This window comes from Anabas testudineus, chromosome 3 (assembly GCF_900324465.2).
Source record: "Anabas testudineus chromosome 3, fAnaTes1.2, whole genome shotgun sequence".
NCBI classification, from domain to species: Eukaryota; Metazoa; Chordata; class Actinopteri; order Anabantiformes; family Anabantidae; genus Anabas; species Anabas testudineus.
Window position 1 is genome coordinate 18028224 of NC_046612.1, and position 17242 is coordinate 18045465.

At 40.6% G+C, this 17242-nt stretch overlaps 2 protein-coding genes across 4 annotated transcripts; one reads left to right on the forward strand and one right to left on the reverse strand.

Moving 5' to 3' along the window:
• Positions 1-215: 215 nt before the first annotated feature.
• LOC113174891 (uncharacterized protein KIAA0895-like) lies at positions 216-8529 on the forward strand. Of its 3 annotated transcripts, XM_026379081.1 has the most exons (8): positions 216-389; positions 980-1039; positions 2143-2930; positions 3013-3156; positions 4044-4176; positions 4254-4559; positions 4875-4972; positions 6407-8529. In XM_026379081.1, exons 3-8 carry the CDS (start codon positions 2190-2192, stop codon positions 6566-6568), a joined length of 1584 nt encoding a protein of 527 aa, XP_026234866.1. In that variant the 5' UTR covers positions 216-389; positions 980-1039; positions 2143-2189; the 3' UTR covers positions 6569-8529. The 3 variants fall into 3 exon arrangements, with proteins under 3 accessions (XP_026234866.1, XP_026234864.1, XP_026234865.1); XM_026379079.1 differs by lacking the exon at positions 980-1039 and having other exon boundaries at positions 2140-2930; XM_026379080.1 differs by lacking the exon at positions 980-1039.
• csnk2a2a (casein kinase 2, alpha prime polypeptide a) lies at positions 7562-16991 on the reverse strand. Its single transcript, XM_026379083.1, has 12 exons — positions 16618-16991; positions 15857-15968; positions 14654-14755; positions 14445-14495; positions 14172-14231; positions 13539-13622; positions 12214-12324; positions 11992-12093; positions 11780-11880; positions 11332-11480; positions 10572-10659; positions 7562-9260 (listed from the first exon to the last, which is right to left on the reverse strand). Exons 1-11 carry the CDS (start codon positions 16722-16724, stop codon positions 10586-10588), a joined length of 1053 nt encoding a protein of 350 aa, XP_026234868.1. The 5' UTR covers positions 16725-16991; the 3' UTR covers positions 7562-9260; positions 10572-10585.
• Between the last annotated feature and the right edge of the window lie 251 nt (positions 16992-17242).

Below are 17242 nucleotides of genomic sequence, written 5' to 3' on the forward strand. Positions count from 1 at the left end.
GAGTGGTTCTGGATCATGGTTGGGGTGTGGGGGGCCTTTCTGTGTCTGGGCCCCGGGTCCCCCTTTTCTCACAACCCGTCCCTGCGTAGGACCACCGTGGGTTCCCTCCCCCTCCCCCCCGGTTTGTACGTAATGACGCAGAGAGCGTCGTCACGCCGTGCGTCCCCGGCGTGCTCATCGCGTCATATCTTCCAACTCGACCGCCGCTTCCTGGCCGGCCCAGGCAGCCGCCTCAGGCCCCGCTGCTCCACGAACCGCTATCCAAACATTACCATCACTGTCCCGATAACAACGAGGCGAATCTCCTCCGAGCAGTCTGTGCAACTGCAGAAGATACGAGAGGCTGAGACCCACAGATGCTCAGTCGAAGACCCGGGACTCGTTACTAGGTTGGTGTTTGTTGGAGTTGTTGTTGGGAGTTAAAGAGCTCATGGAGGAAACTGAAGATTTGTTTATTCTCAGGAATGAATCACTGCAGCCAACTTTGCTCTGCTGTTTATTCTGGGATATCTATGGAGCAGTGTGGATTAAAGTGGTAGTTTTTTTTTTTTTTTTTTTTTTCCATTAGCAGTAGTTAAGTGTTAGTTAATTGGGTGGTGACTTGTTATGGGGGCTTTGTTCTGTCTGTTCTGTGTGTCCACCACAGACAGACTGACAGTACTGACATGTCTCTGACCGGCTCTTATTTAACTTTACAGCTCTAATCCACGGCCTGATTAACCCCCTAGAGATAACTAAATCATACAACCACACAATAAAACACATTGTTGGGCCCTTGCTGACGCCTCCTTACACTGTGTACTTTATTTGATGTTTGGTGAGGTTAATGACTGACTTTCTTCTAACATTTGATTCACAAAACATCTACGGGTTTTAGTAGAACTAGGCAGATGTGTGCGGCAGATGTGTGCATGCCAAAACGATGAGGTTTTACCCCCGAACCGTCACGTGTGGCTTCATCTGCTTTGTTCTTCTACAGCAGCTCTCCTGTCCCGTCTGCTCTTGCAGACTGGTCCACACAGACGAGAGCAGGGCTGAAGTGAGTACCAGTGTGTATTTAGGTAACTAGCAGGTGGTATCCTCAGTGAGTCTGAGAGAGCCACAGTGTAATTTGAACCCTGCTGTGGTCAGACCCTGCTCCCCGGACTGCAGCGAGCTGCCACTCCTCAGCCCGTGCCTCCTTATTTGCGTAGAGTTTGAAATTGAAATTTGGCAATGTCTTTTGCTGTTTCATTTTAATTTTGGAATAATATTTTGACTGTAGTTCAGTTGCTAGGGCAGTCCTCCATTAACCCCAGGGTCAGTGGTTTGAGTCCTGGCTCCTCTCCGCCCAATGTCAAAGTGTCCTTGGACAAGAGATCCTGCAGCTGTCTAACATGTCATTACAGTAATTACATAATGATTACATCCATATGTTATGAGGAAATAATGTGTAATACTGTTTATATATACAGTATATACTCTTCATCTCTCTGGCTAAAAGGTTATACACGATACAGGTTAAATGGGGAGGAAAAACTAAAATGAAACAGAAAAAGCTTTCTGGTGGTTGATGAAAGTTGTTTTATGCTTCCTTCAATGATAAGTTTACACTAATCCACTCATTTTTTATAAATGGTGAATCAGAACAGTCAGTCGCATATCAAACCACAGATTTCTAATAAAGAGCTGTGTTGTTCTTTTAAAAGATGTCTGTGTAAGACGATCTCTTGCATCTTTTATTCAAGCATTCTCCACGCAGCCTCGCTGATTGACCTGCTAAACACCTCAAAGAGAGACCTGAGCTGTTCTTCATTACGGTGCACCCTAATAATTTCTGGGGTCAGTCAGTATTAAAGACCAGGCCACAAAATGGAAGACCATTTTATAAACTACAGTGGTAAATATTTCTAATAAATGTGCAAAAATTAAGTAAACCCAAATTATGAGGTACACTTTTGGCTTTGTGGGCACCTGGGTTTTGGGCCCTCTTGGGCAGTTGCTTGCTTTGCCTGATTGTTAATCCAGCCTTGCTCTAATCTGATTAAATCAGCAGCAGAGAGCGACAGCACACACATTTTGTTCCTGTTTCACACAGAGCACCAGTGCCAATAAACGTATAACATATATAAGTATACTTAAATCTGTCTGTTCTGTCAGCAGCATCAGGGCTGGAGTGGGGTAGAGCCTGAAGCACAGCAGCTGTGGTGATGGTGTTGGACTCAGGAGAAGTCTTCATGGATCAGGATGAGGGTGAAAGTGTCAGGAGCAGCAGGGACCTCTTGGAGCCAGATGTCCAAGCAGAGCCACCAAAAACTACCAGCAGCTCTGCTCCGACACCCAGATCGCCGGCCAAAAGGAGCAACGTTGTTAAGAAGGAGAAGGTGTCCCACAACGGACTTCCAGCCCAGACAAACAGCTGCCAGGTAGGGAGGAGATCCTTGTCACTTAAAGGTGGGGCCACTCCAAGACCACAGAGACCACCGCTCCAACGTCCCCTCAGCCTGGAGATAACACCACAGCATATACGGGGGTCTAGGGAGCAGATGATGGACAGGCGGCTTGTCCAGCCTCCATGGCGCAGTGGTTTGGCTGCCCCCTCACCTCCAGCTCGCAGCCTTACAAGCCCCAGTCTGGGAGCAGGGGGCTGGATGCGTCGAAGTGAAAGCACCTGCTCAGTCAACTACTCTCTTGGGCTTCGGGGCAGCAAGGGGCAAATGCGACCTGCCACCTCCCTGCCCCACATAGCTAAAGGGGTGGGCAACACAACGCTGCCTCCCTCCTCCAGACCCTGCCTGCTTGTTGCCCTCAGACCTCTTAACTTAGAGCAGGAGAAACAGGCTTTCTTCCAGTCCGACTACAAGTACGAGCCTCAGTTTGAGTACACACAGCCTGAGCCGAGGAACGTGCTGGACAAGTACAGAGAGGGCTCAGGCCTCTTCCTCGAACAGGTAGGTCACGATCTGAGCATCAACCTCTGAGTTCAAATGAAATGATGATGATGATAACGATAACTGTCGAGTCTGTTTGCAGGCGGTTGGAATCATGGAGTGCGTCCTGAGGAAGTTTGGTTCTTATGAGAACTTTGAAGAGGTGACGGGGGGCAGCGTCCTCCCTAAGAGTCAGGTCTGGGCTGCTGTACGCAAATATCTGCAGAAAGAGGGCTGTGTTGGAGAGGTGAGTGATGTGAGGAACCTATAGTGTGTACTGAGAGAAATCACCTATAAGCAACACACATATCATTTAGTGAGGCGAGGAATAGCCCTGATTTGAAATGACAGTGAGGTGCAGGCGTGGCTGAATTGCTCTGAAGCTCTGATTATAAAGGTTGATCAAACACCAAAACGCTAGACTGAAGTTTAGAACACACTGAGGTAGGACATTAAAACCTTGGACATTAATATTAACTCAAGTGTTAGTCATTAAACCAATGTAATCTTTTAACAGTTTTGTTTAGACTAATCCATAATAATTGTGGCCTGATTTAGAGGACACGCTATCACATTGGCATAGAAACCCTTTTTTAGAAATATGTTTTTATTGATGGTTTACTCTGATAATGGTTATATATCCATTAATAATTTACTATATAAAAGCTCATACAAAATAACAAGTGCCTAACACAAGCGGGCGCGTTTAGATCCGTGGGAGATGATCTGTGTTTACAAATGTGTTAAAAATACCAGCCCGTTCCTTCCCCCAGGGTGTCTGCTAAAGTCACTGGTGATTTTCCTGCACTAAAGTTTACAGTATAGTACAATAAAACGATTAGCTGGTTTAAAAAAAAAAAAAAAGGACTGGCAAGAATTCATATTGTTCATATAATAATATAATATAGTTCAAGAGGCAAATATTATATTGTAGATGTATGTTATATACTATGTTTATCTAATAGCAGTTTTAGTGCATGACATTCAAAATAAAAAATATTTTCCTCAGCCTAGCTGCTCAGTTTGTAACTAGCATAAAATAACTTTTACAAGAGGAACTTGGCTAAAACCCAATACAAACATAAGAGATAAATCAGATTTTGATGACAACATTGACGTGTCTGTGCTTTCCAGGTTGTGGTGCGTCTGTCTGACGAGCTACTGTCTCAGGCGGTGATGGTGGTGGAGAGCTGTCGTCCCACTCTGACCATCAACCTGGCTGGGGCTCGACAGCACTGGCTGGAAGGGATGCTGAGACATGAGATAGGTAGACTGCAGGTCCCACATTTAAAAGACATGGATAATGTTTTGGAGTTGTCATGGAGATGTTTTTCTTCTCCTCAGGCACTCACTATTTGCGGGGTGTCAACAACAGCCTGCAGCCATGGGCTACAGCAGAAGGCAGGAAGCAGTTTGGCCTTAAACCTGCCAATCCAACGGAAGAGGGTCTGGCCAGTCTGCACAGCGTGTTGCTACGGAAACAGCCTTACCTTTGGCGTGCGGCTCTGCTGTACTACACGGTGTATCACGCCACTAGCATGAGCTTCAGCCAGCTCTTCAGTCACATTGCGCGCTTCGTCCAGGACCCAGATGTCCGCTGGGAATACTGTCTGAGAGCCAAGAGGGGGCAGAAGGACACGTCGCAGCCTGGTGAATGAACACACACACACACACACACACACACACACACACACACACAGACAGACAGAGACACAGTGTGATGTCTGTTTAATGCAATCCAGTACTGCTCTACTTTTAGGAGTTCAGTTTTTGATGACACTGTAGTAGAGGTGCAACTTTAGGTACAGTACTGTGCTGAAGTTTTACCAGCAGTAAAGTGAGGATGTTTTTCAAAACAATGCTAATAATACCATGAATATTGTTCACTTGTGCACAATCTTTGAAGATACCTGGAGTTAGGTAATCTCAATTCACTGTTACCATTGTGCTGTGTGTTTGTCTAAGGTTGCTTCAGTAAAGATCAGGTTTATTTGGATGGCATTCTCCGGATTCTTCGCCATCGAAGGACCATTGACTTCAAGATGTTGACCTCTTTAGGCAAGGTCAGTGACAGTGCCTTTGAAATAAGAGCCTTTGCAGAGTACATTGTGTGTTTGTGTTTCTCAGGTGCACAGAAAATGCAAAACTATTAAATACAGTCGTGCAAAAGTTAGAACCCCCTCTTTTAATTCTGTGTTTTTTTTTTCTGTGTGTGTTATACATGCCATCTGATCGTAGCAGGTCTTAGGATTAGGCAAATACCACCTCAGACAAACATCAACATATATACATTTTTTCCCTATACTACTGTATTTATTTAACAAGAATTAAGCCAAAAAGTGAATACTAAATATTGCCTTACTGCTTCCATAGGATTTAAGAGAGTAGATTGCAGAGAGGTGCTGCTAATCATCAGGCCCTGATTATTATTAATTGAATATGAATGGCTAGAGATGTCACAAGAGCTGATAGTTTGGCACCAAGGTAATACCAAAATTCTGAAATTGTGACAAAAACACACGGTTGTGTATAGAGATATTTGGTTTTTAAGTTGAACAGTTCGAAGGGTTGCCTAAAAAGAGCATGAAAGCATGACTGAGGTTTTGGAAAAACCTCTGGAATGATGTCCCATGGACAGTTAAGATCAAAGTGGAGTTGTTTTGGTGAAACCAAACACTACATTTCAGCAGAAACATATCATACCCAGCATCCAGCAGGCGGTGGAGGGGGTCATCTGTCCGACAGCTAAAGCTTAATTAAAAATGGGTCATGCAACAGGACAATGATCCAAAGCACAGCAGTGAATCTGAAAAAATAAAAACAGTTAAGGTTTTGGAATGGCCTAGTCAAAGTCCAGACCTCAAACTAATGGAAATGTTGTGGTGGGACCTTATTTGCCTCCTTATTTGAGCTCCTGTCCTCCCTTACATCCCATCCTACTCTGTTCTGATTGGCCAACTTGTGGAAGACTTCTTGCTCCATGCTGTATATTAGGGCAGGTTGTAAAAACAGATTTTAGAAATAGACTGCACCATTTTTGTGCTACTCTTGTCATCTTAAGTAAAGATCAAAAAACAGAGCATTTTATGTTGTGTATCTTTACATCTTAACAATTAAATCACTACTGCAATACAACACCTTTTTGTTTCTGTACAATAAAATTCATATGTTGCTGTACTTTGCACAGAAAGGGTCTTAACACTGGAGTTGTATTGGACCTGTATGGACAGGGCGAATAATTACAGAAACCACTAATGACAGTCTCTCCTGAAAAGCCAGGCTGTTCTCAGGAAAAGTAACAAATGAAAACAGGCAGCTGAGAGGAAAAGTCAAACCCTCGCCCCTTTCTCATCTCTACACAACTCACTGAAAATCCGATTGTCAGGTTTGCAAAGTTACAAACCGAATCTCCCTAAAACCCCCTAATCCAGTGTTAGCGAGAGATGTGTGTGTGGTGGGGAGTTCCCATTATCCACTGAACGTCTATACTTGTGCAGGTATCTTTTGAGGATGTTGAAAGGCTGCGCCACCTGGCTGTGCTCTCCAGAACCAGAATCCCACACTTCATGCGAGATCAGGAGCGGTACCTGCAACATCTGGATCACATCGTTGCTGTGAACGAGCTGGATGATTCAACACTGCAACACCTGCTGCCCTGACCGACCCGGAACCACCTGTAGCCACGGGGGACTGGAGGATGCTGTTACAGTGACTGTATCACGTGGTCATTTAAAATATCCAGTATTACCAATGCTTTATTTGAGCAGTTTTTTTTTTTTTTTTACAAAACTTGAACAATATGAACAAAAGGGAAGTAAACACTAACACCTCTATTTGCATTTTCACTTTTGTCCAATGCATGTTTATGTGGCCGTTTCACAGAGTACAGTTACAGTGCTCCCTCCCTTTGGCCTTTACTCCCACTATGAAGTTACCTCAATACTGCAACTATACGATGTAACCAACATTATCTATGTAGACTCATACATAATCACTACCTGTACACACGTAACGCCTGTACAGGACACTGCTAACATGTTGTGTACAGATTCATTAGCACTCATATGCTTTATTTATGCAATTATTTAAGTTTTTTTTTTACTTTGACAGAACAGACTGAATGGTTCTGGTATTAGCTTTATACCTTCCTTTATTAGATGACATTGTTTTATGCCTTAGATTGTTTGCATTTTAACAAGGACACCAAGGACACTTAATTTCAAAACCCAGGGCAAGTGGTACCTGAGGCCATGATTCTTTAAAATATCAAGTGCCAGTGGACTCAGTCTAGTATTACAATACTCCCCAGGGAGGTTTTAAAATATCAGCGTTATTAAAAAGATAATCAACTTCGTTGTTTATGTCTTAAAAGTGTCCTTGGTGATCTTTAGATATCAATATGCTACTGTGATGTGACCTGTCCCTGAGCTACCTTTCTGCACAGCAACCAAACTTTCTTTTGCGATGTTAAAAGAGTGGTTTGACAATTTGGGAAATTCATTCAACATTTAATTTCTTGCTGAAAGTGAGGTAAGAGGTTTGATGCCACAATCGTGTCTATATTATCACAATGTGTGTATTATCTGTCTGGAATGTAAAAACGACTATTGACAGTTGACAGCTAAATCTCTACTGCCGACAGTGATGGTATCTTTTTTTTTTTTTTGGTCATTTGTGGAGTATTGATATTTTTAAGGGCAAGAGGGGCTGACTCCATGAGTCAGGGTAGAGTCTATGCTTAGCTCACACGTCTAAAATATCATAGACAGAATGAGAGACTGCACTGAGTTGACTACAGATGCTAATGAAACAGATGTTAGACAGGATGTTGTAATTTCAGCTCTCTATTAGGTTTCACTACAGCAATAACTGTTTGGAAGCTGGTTCACTTTTTTAGCTTTTAACCAAAACTGGATTCAGTTTAGGGTAAAACAGTAGCAGTCCACTTTTTTTATTGAAATTGTGAAAGTTTACAGCTGCAAGTACCAATAATGATTGGCTGGTGATTGAAGCTTCATTATTATCGCACAAACCAAAGTGACATCAATCTTCTTATCTAACTCAGCAAGAAGAAATAAGCAGTTTTTCCCAAAATGTACAAACTGTTCCTTTAAATAAGGTGTCAAAATGGCATCTTTTTAAATACACTGGGCTATTTGTGAAGCAGCCAAAGCCAGCCATAGTATTTCCACATCTGAATGTGAGAGAAAGTGGCTGGGGAAGAAGCTGGGGTGTTGTGGGCGTGCCTTCGATGGGCGTGGAGCTCATCTGCTGTAGCTGGTGATGTGTTTGTAGGCTGCTTTTTACTGTGTCTGACACTTTGAACTCCAGATGTCAGTCAGGGCATTCATTTGGGGCAAAGCAGTCTGTGAGCAGAATTAACGCCAACAGACTGAAAATGTCACAGCCAAAAGGAAATGGAGACCTCTACTTCTATGATGCATTTTAAATACTTGCATTTGAAGGTTGATATTCAATTGAAATTTACTGCTGTTTACAGCCCAGATCTGCCTAAATGAATGCACCTATTTGTAACGCACGAATGTTGCACAAGTGTTTTATGTTCTGGAAACACCTTGAATTTCCAGTTTATTTATTAAAAAGTTCACACACACACACACTCAACACGCTTTGTCTGCTTTGATTCACGATACACCAAAACAAGCACTGCTGATCTGGACAAAGAAGCAAACTGAAAAAAATCAGACACAAAACAACTATGAAGAGACCTAAGATGGCCACAAAGAGATGCAAAATAAGTACAAAGAAACATAATGACTAAATATGCTACAAACAAACAAAAAAGAGACTGTGTGAACTGGCCATCTGCTAACAGAAAAGGTAGATTTTCACCTCTTCTGATCACTCACAAGGCAATAAAAGTCAAACACACATCAATGCTTTAAATAAAAATGGTTTATTCTCTTTCAATATAGTTTTTTGTTGTATCCATAGCAGAAAAGAGCCTCCATGCCACTCAGTGCTAAACCTGGAACTGAAACTCAGTTGACCACAGCGTCGTAGAGATGGACAAACGTCTTTACAGCAATAACACCAGCTTGATACTGATCCAACAACAGTCAGTTTGCTCATTTTAAAAATAGGTTGATGTTAGGAGGCAGAAGGAAGAGGGATGAGAGAGTGGGAGGGGGGGTTCAGATCTGATTGAAGACCTAATTTAGTTGTGACTTGGGCCAAGCAGCAGATTACCCGGGCTCTGTTTGGAGAAGTTTAATCCGTGCATGTTTGAGTATGCTGCAAAACTGACTTCTTGCTCCAGTATGGCTGTTGATGTGGAGGCAGAGGTTTCTGCCACAAAAAGGTCACAAGTTGAGGTAACAAAGATTCGTCCTGAATGGATGGAGGAAAAAAACAAGCAAACAATCAGATCAATCAAAACAATGGTTGCTAATCGTTATTAGGCGAGTCTTGCACCAAGTAGCTGGATAACAAATTATCTTCCAAACAGAAGCAATAAACTAAAGAATAAGCCAACATTAACAAAATACCCTTTTAATAACAGTGAAGAAATAGCATTTTTGCCCTCTTAGATAAACATATTTGCAAATATCTTGCAAAAGCCTGAGTCGAACTGGATTCCAAGGAAGACTGCAGTTCTGGAAAGCTGATGGTTTCCAGGAAGACTCATGCTTTATTTTTCTACAATTCTCTTGCAGTTAAGATAGGATTAACTGCAAGAGACATATATAGAGAATAAGATTTTTTTCTTCCCAGTGCACATTTTTCCACCCTGTCCACCTTCAGTGACTAATTATTTGATTGTGTGCAATCTTACCTCAGTTTTCTTGCCATTTCAACATAATGTAAAGCATAATGTGTCAATTTAAGCACAAATCAAGCACTTAGTTCATATAGAAATGATCCTACAGAGTGAACATCAAGGCTGACAGAGTTGGATGTTGGAATAATGCTCATTACAGTATTTAACCAGCTTACAGCATTTTAAGGATTCCTTATGGCTGTACATGAATATACAGACATATTCTTGCTATGCAACTGTTAAAAAAATACAAGAATATTTTACAAAGAAAAGGTTTACAGAAGGAGAGCAGAGCTGAAACACCCGCAGGCCGAAATGGACAAAATACATTGGAGCTCACTAAAGAAACAATTAGCTTTTAATGTTTTTTTAGCCAGTACCAATCCTTTAAAATATGCCCCGGTCAGTGCCAATACTGAGCCTCCAGATCGGTTTATTGACATCTCTAAGACATTTTCTGATCATACAAATGCGAGTGGTGCTGTTGAACAGCACTTACGTCTGCAGAGAAGTAAGTGGTTTGTTTGTTATTTAGCTTTAGATTATTACAGTTTACACAATATAAAGAAAACAAACAAAAAACATCTGACTTGTCCCCCATTTCCTTCCTCACAACAACAGGCCCAGACGTACAGCCAGCCATAAAGTAATAAAGCACCAGGAGGCACTGACACGCCACACAGTCCACACAAGAACTGAAGAATTAGAAATACCATAACAATAGAAGTACCTTAAAAAATCGTGAGAGATTCTGGTGCTGCTTTATAAGCAAACAGAAGCTAATTGATTTATAAGAAATATTCCTAAATTCAATGCATACCTTTTTGCACATTACTGTAATAAATAAAATAATAAAAAAAGCCATTTACTGTGCAAATTACCTGCTGTCTGATTATCATGTTGCATTGGAGCTGCTTATTGCCTTTGTGCCATCTGTATTGGCATTTGCCTGTTCCTTCAACACAGGATCTGTGAGACAAAGAAACCACGACTGTCATTTTATCTGCATAGATACATGACAAGATCAACCACAAAACCACCTGCTGGGTAGAAGAAGAATGTCTTATATGCCATATGTTATTGTGCATATTTATTCAGCATTACCCATAAAAACATGCAAGTATTAGTACAGTAAATCACTATTAGTAAAAGTATTGGTACTAATAGGGTCTACGTGATCTACATTCCAAAGTAAAAAGAGAAAACATCACAACAGTCAAACAAACATAATTAAACATAATTAAAAAACAGCTAGGTAGCATTACACATAGACCAAGTGCAGTTTCCTTGCTCAATCAGTAACATGTTAATGTTCTAAGAACATTAACTGAGCTGCTCTTTGTTTATGCCAACAATGTTCAAAGCTTTGTGAACTTAAAATACAAAACAAATGCATTGTGTTGGCAGATAGATATGGCCCACTTCTCACTATCATATCTGGCTTCTGCAGTTAAACTACAGACTTTAAGCAATTTTAATAACACAGAAAATGTCACACCAGCCAAAATATGAAAAATACTCATGAAAATCAGCAGATATTTAACGTTAAGTCTAAAATCATATAGCAAGTGCATAAATGTTCGACATTTACATAATATTTTTAATCACTTCTTCTCAAGACAGTACAGAGGTGGTACTCACAGAAGTATGGGTGCTGCATGGCCTCGGCTGCCGTCAGCCTCTGCTGATGGTCGTAGCGTAGTAGCTTGTCCAGCAGGTCAAGAGCCTCTGGACTTACCAGGTGCTGGTTCTCTGACTGGATGAACTGCTCCCAGCGCTTCCGTGTTTGCCTGGGAACATACAAACAAAATTTATCAGGACAATTACTAAATTCCAAAACAGAAAGAGTCAACAACACAGACACAACTAATTTACCAAAGCAAAACAGGCCTTGTTCACAGCAGACCTTTTCATCTATCACAGTAGGAAAAACTCATCAAAATGATTGATTCCATCTTAACAAGTTGTAAACTATAAGTAAGTCTATATAATCAAATTATTAAAATAACAGCAGGTACTGTTCTCAGCTTCTTCTGATTAACAGTTTGCTTTGAAACGTGATCACTTTACTTCCTCTGCTGATACTCACTGTCCCAGCAGATCTTTGAAACGCGTGTCCAGTTCTATGTGATATTTGTGCAGGTAGCCGAAGAGCTCATCTGTCCCGAGAACCTTCGCAATGCGGACAAGCTGAAACACAGGTTGGATTCAATACTTTTGCATACCATACGTACACTTTATTATATACAAGTGCCATCTAGAAGTGACATTCTAATTTTTGCTTCATTTATAATCCATTACCTGATCATAGTTGTCCTGGCCATGAAAAAACGGCTCCTTCAAAAAGATCATACTGGCCAACATGCAGCCTAGACTCCACATGTCCAAACTATAGTCATACATCTGAGAAAAAAAGCGTAAATCAAAGACGATTTGAAAAAGATACTGTGCTGTAACAAACTATCAGGGAACTGTTTCTTTAAATTCATTCTAGTTTTGAGAAGAGTGAGTAACTACAGGTACCTGATAGTCCACTAGCAGCTCAGGGCCTTTGAAATAGCGCGAGGCCACCCTGACATTGTATTCCTGAGCAGGATGGTAAAATTCTGCCAAACCCCAGTCTATGAGTCGTAGCTTTGACACAAAAAGAAAGGTTTACATAATTAGTAATAATGACTAATGAACTTCACAGTCATTCTCGTATTACACAGTCATCCCTTCTAAAGAAAGCAGTGACATGAACAGCAACTGAAGCTATACTTTACTCAAAAATAGAGAACAGAGAAACAGCGTTTTACATCTCATGAGACTGATTGTGTGTGTGCAAAATAATGATTTAGGAAAATGTAAGAAAAGAAAAAAAAAAAAAAAAAAAAAAGGACAGGCCATGTAGTGCGTACTAAGCCAGGATTTCTTCAGCTAACGTCCACTGCTACTTGTCAAGCATGTTGAAATTTCCGTGTTGCCCTGATAAGAAGATAAAACTGCCAAGACTGCGTGGGGGGAGAAAGTGAACCACTGACCACATCAAGGACATGCAAGACTGGGAGTACAGCTGGAGACGTTTCATGATAAACTGTCAGGATAAGCAGGAAATGTGTGAATGTTTACTTGAGGAGCTGAATGGGAAGTGTGCATGTGCTCACAGCCTAGACAAAAGAGGTACTGTAGTACTAAAAGGGCAGAAGACAAACAGAACAGAGCACTTAGTAGGTAGCTTTGCTTTTACGTCACGTGCCTCACTTAAGCTATTAAAGCTCAATACTCCTAAGACTATTGGGTCTGATGCAATTTAAAATCTGAGTTTTTCAATATTGTCATCACAATTTTCTACTTACATTACTCTCAACCCACAAGTCTCTGAACTGAAATGCATTTAGTTATTTATTTATTTTTGGCTATAGCCTGACACAGCTAAAGAGAGCAAATTTGCACAATTAAGTTTTTTATATTGATTATTTATGAGCGAAACTGTTTTGTTTCTTCATACACTGCCAGGCAAACTGCTTACCTTTATTTCCAGACTTATGCTAAGATAATCTGGGAAACTGTAAAATTACATCTACCAATCCCCCATTTTGACCTTGACATGTCAAATACTAATTCCCAAATTACTGTTGAACATGCTCACTCATTCCTACAGTGTAACCAAGAGATTCATATGTCACTGTTGTGTGATGGATGACACAGATTTCACATCCTGATTGAAGCACTTGACACACACACACACACACACACACACACACACACACACACACACACACACACACACACACACACACACACACACACACACACACACACACACACACACACACACACACACACAAAACAAACGTGAGCCGAACCTTTCTGAGCTGGTGATCGATCATCACATTGTGGGGTTTCACATCCCTGTGCATGATCCCCATACTGTGACAGTAGTCGAGAGCCTAAAAGAAAAGGCAGGGAGATATTTCGTGCTGTAGATGACCATAATCTGCTCTGCATTCAATCCATCAACCATTAACCATTACTTAGAGGGTAATTGTGGTACAGATTGTACAGCAGTGATCACTGAGGCAAATTGGTGTTTCACTGGATTTGATGACTGTTGTGAATAACGTTTTGTTCTCTGGTCACATTTTCAAAAGAGATCTTTGTCTTATTGAGATTTACTGATTTAAAAAAACAAACAAACCTGTCTTCCTGCATGCGTAACAAAATGTTTGTTCAATGAGAACAGTCATCACAATTACAATAAATATGACACCTTCATTTAGTTCAGTAAACAGAGACGATTTGCCCGTAAGTTGCTCTACAACTGGAAGTTGTACTTCAAAATAAACGATGGCACCTCCTCAAAACAAGGTCACTCAACACATGTTCCTCAACATCCACATGAGCCACCCTTTAGTTATGGTAGCAACTGTTTAATGTAAACCTCTTCATAAGAATATAGGTACTGTAAACTAGATGTTTGTTAGTTGTTTTTGTTTTACCTTAAGTAGCTCGTACATGTAGTAACGGATATCATAGTCTGTCAGCTTCTGGTAAAGCTCCTGTTAAACAGATGAAAAATGTTACAGTATAAAATGTCAATTATATAAAAAAATAAAATCTCAAAAAATATCAATTATATGATGTCAACAGTTCAGCTGGCCTCTACACATGTACAACATTAACTGGAGGGTTATGTGAGGTATTAATGCATTTTCATGGATGAAAACTGAGCCGGTAATTCTGCATGTATGATGCTGGCCAAACAGAAGTACCTTAAAATCTGTGTTATTGATGCACTCAAAGACAAGCGCTGGTGTTCTGGACTGCAAAGAGAGGACAACATAAGGCTTAACTTAGGAGAACAGCAGGTAAGGGGGAGATCATTAACACTGCATGGACACACGCACAGTTAAAAGCATGACTGGATTACCACTGCTGACGTGCCAACATGCAGCAAAGCGACTGCAGGTTTCGAACTCACCACAGGGTCTTTTACTGTGTCAACCAAACGGATGATGTTGGTTCCTCCACGCAGGTTTTCAAGAATTTTGATTTCCCGTTTGATCTTCTTCTTCTTGACGGGCTGTGAACGAAAACATGTTTTAAAATAATTTAATAAAAAAATGTTTTATTACTGATTAAAAAATATATAATACATTTTTTTAAAAGTTATGACAAAGGATTTTGTTACTCGAGATGATTTTTGTGGACAACAGGTCTGAAAAAAATAAAAAATAAATACTAATAATCCAAGAAGGCCAGATAGATTTTCTTTTCTGAATAAACAATATGTCTTAATATATTGAAGTATAACCTCTGTTTCACAACTAGTAGGTCGTAGGACCAGATTCTTGCTCATGCACAGGTCTAGTGTGAATTCTGCAAAACACTGGATCTGACTTCACACATGAGATTCAGTGAAATGAGTTTAATTTCTGTATTTTTTTTAAATCTTACCATCGACCAGCAGATGTCGCCAATATGTGGTTTTCAAACCATAGTGCTTCACTCTGATGTTTGAGCTTTACTGTGTAAAATGCAGCACGGAAATACTGTTCTCATCTTCATCTACTGCAGGGGGCAAAGTTGTTCCTGACTCAATCTAAATCTCCTCTTAAGGGATTTTTTTAAATCACTACAAGTGTTGGTAGAAGCCTGTTGAGGTCTAGTGCACAATTTACACAAGTGTAATGTGGAAACTTGAAGACATTTATAAAGCCATGTTTACTGTGTGCTACTACATTTAATGACCCTCTTCTGCATCCACTAGTTTCAGAAAACACAGTTTTACTCTTCATTTTATTGCATAAAATGCTTCTTCCTGCTCAGCTGCCGCTTCTCTTTTGCAGCTTCAGATGCAGTTTCCTGCTGTGAGTGGGGGCATTAAACAGCTTCTAGTTAAGAATAGGCGCAGAACTGTGCTTCTTCAAACCGAGTTTACATATCCAGTTCAACCAGCTCTGAGAAGAAACAAAGAGACTAAAAACCGTGTGAGCATTACTGCATTATTAAAGAATAATAATAAAAAAGAATAATCTTAAACTGCCAATAAAATTTCAACGAGTTAGAGGTGAATACAGAAATTAATGAGAATGGGTAATATTTTTGAGAAGAGCTCTGAAAGATGGACAAATAATGCATCCACAGAAAGGAGAAACAGGTATAATACTGTAAGGGTGCTCACTTTGAGGATTTTCACCACCACCTTTTCGTTGTTGGTCATGTTTATGGCCTCAAACACTTCACTGTACTTCCCTCTACCCAGTTTGCGCACCAGCTGGTAGTTGTCTTGATTGCTAAAGAGAGAGAGAAGAAACATTTAGCAACAATGAAATAAGATGACAAATAAAAGGACAAGAGCTAAAACCACTAACCGCCTAATTTGATAATAGGCAACTCATTTAAGTTATTTATGAAGTGAAGCGCACGCAACTATTATCTGGCTCCACGGCATTTGTATTTTAGGATGCAGCATTGGGTCATGTTGAAACTCACAACATGAGTTTCATTATGCAAAGAAATGATGCAAATAGGCAAACTGTCTCATTGCGCTGGTACCGTCAAATACAAAATAGAGCCCTAATATAAAGTGCAAATTACTTTATCAAAACGAACTTAAGGATTAAAGAAATACACGTTGAAGTTTTATGTTTCCAGCTTTACTCATGCTTAATAGACTTGTGCACTTTGTAAAAACGCTTTGGTGAGTCCATTCAAAACAAATCGTCCATCCATTGCAAAGAATGTTCATGCATATCATTTGACCTTAGACTTAATTTGCTACATTTACATTTATACATTTCATCTCAGATTAATTTCACATATTACCATCAAGATGTTGTAAGTACCATTTTACCAGGAGTTTTGTGAATGATAATGTGTTAAAAGTTGTGAAACTTTGGCCAGAGGATCTGTAAAATACTGCAGTAACACATTTAACTGTACCTCCAGTTTGGCATATGTGCATCATAGTCCCAGTACTCTCTGTTCTTCTGTGTGTTGACATCGGTGTATACCCGAGCCTTGCTGCTGGCCGGCGTGGATCCGGGCATCGCTAGCTGTGAGGCTCTGTGTCGAGGACTTTCACCTCTTGCAGAATACTTGTTGGCTCGATACTGGAGGGAAGTGCACCGATTCTCCAGAATATGAGGCTCTAAGATGCCTGTGCCCTGTTTAACATTGGCTTTAGCTGCTTGTGCCCTCTGATGAAAAGTGTCAGGCCAGTCCGATGCAACTGTTGTGCACACTGATAGAGCTACGAGGACGGAGTGTGTGAAGCCCCTGAGCAGGATGTTAGGCAGAATGAGATGAAGACCCGCCAGCTACGGAGAGGAGATAAAACAAGCTGAAGCAAAGGGCAGAATCCAAATAAAGGATCATAATGAGGTTCATAATAAAGTCAAACTTGAGATAAAATTTGTACAATTTATCTACAACTAATTTATTTCATTATTGAATAACCTGAAACTTGTTGGTTAACACCATTTATCTTACCATTTAAAGCAATGTTGGGGAATGGGTTAGCATTATTTCATCTGATGGTACCTTGCTAAGTCAGCTGCTAGATACA

Bases quoted from the DNA above. Each gene is read 5' to 3' on its own strand.
- LOC113174891 (XM_026379081.1), top strand. From the start codon at position 2,190: ATGGTGTTGGACTCAGGAGAAGTCTTCATGGATCAGGATGAGGGTGAA. The intron at 3,157-4,043 runs GTGAGTGATGTG...TGTGCTTTCCAG, and splicing joins AAGAGGGCTGTGTTGGAGAG to GTTGTGGTGCGTCTGTCTGA. The intron at 4,973-6,406 runs GTCAGTGACAGT...ATACTTGTGCAG, and splicing joins TGTTGACCTCTTTAGGCAAG to GTATCTTTTGAGGATGTTGA.
- csnk2a2a (XM_026379083.1), bottom strand. From the start codon at position 16,724: ATGCCCGGATCCACGCCGGCCAGCAGCAAGGCTCGGGTATACACCGAT. The intron at 14,232-14,444 runs GTACTTCTGTTT...TCTGTTTAACAG, and splicing joins TCAATAACACAGATTTTAAG to GAGCTTTACCAGAAGCTGAC. The intron at 13,623-14,171 runs GTAAAACAAAAA...CTTTTCTTTTAG, and splicing joins ACATGTACGAGCTACTTAAG to GCTCTCGACTACTGTCACAG.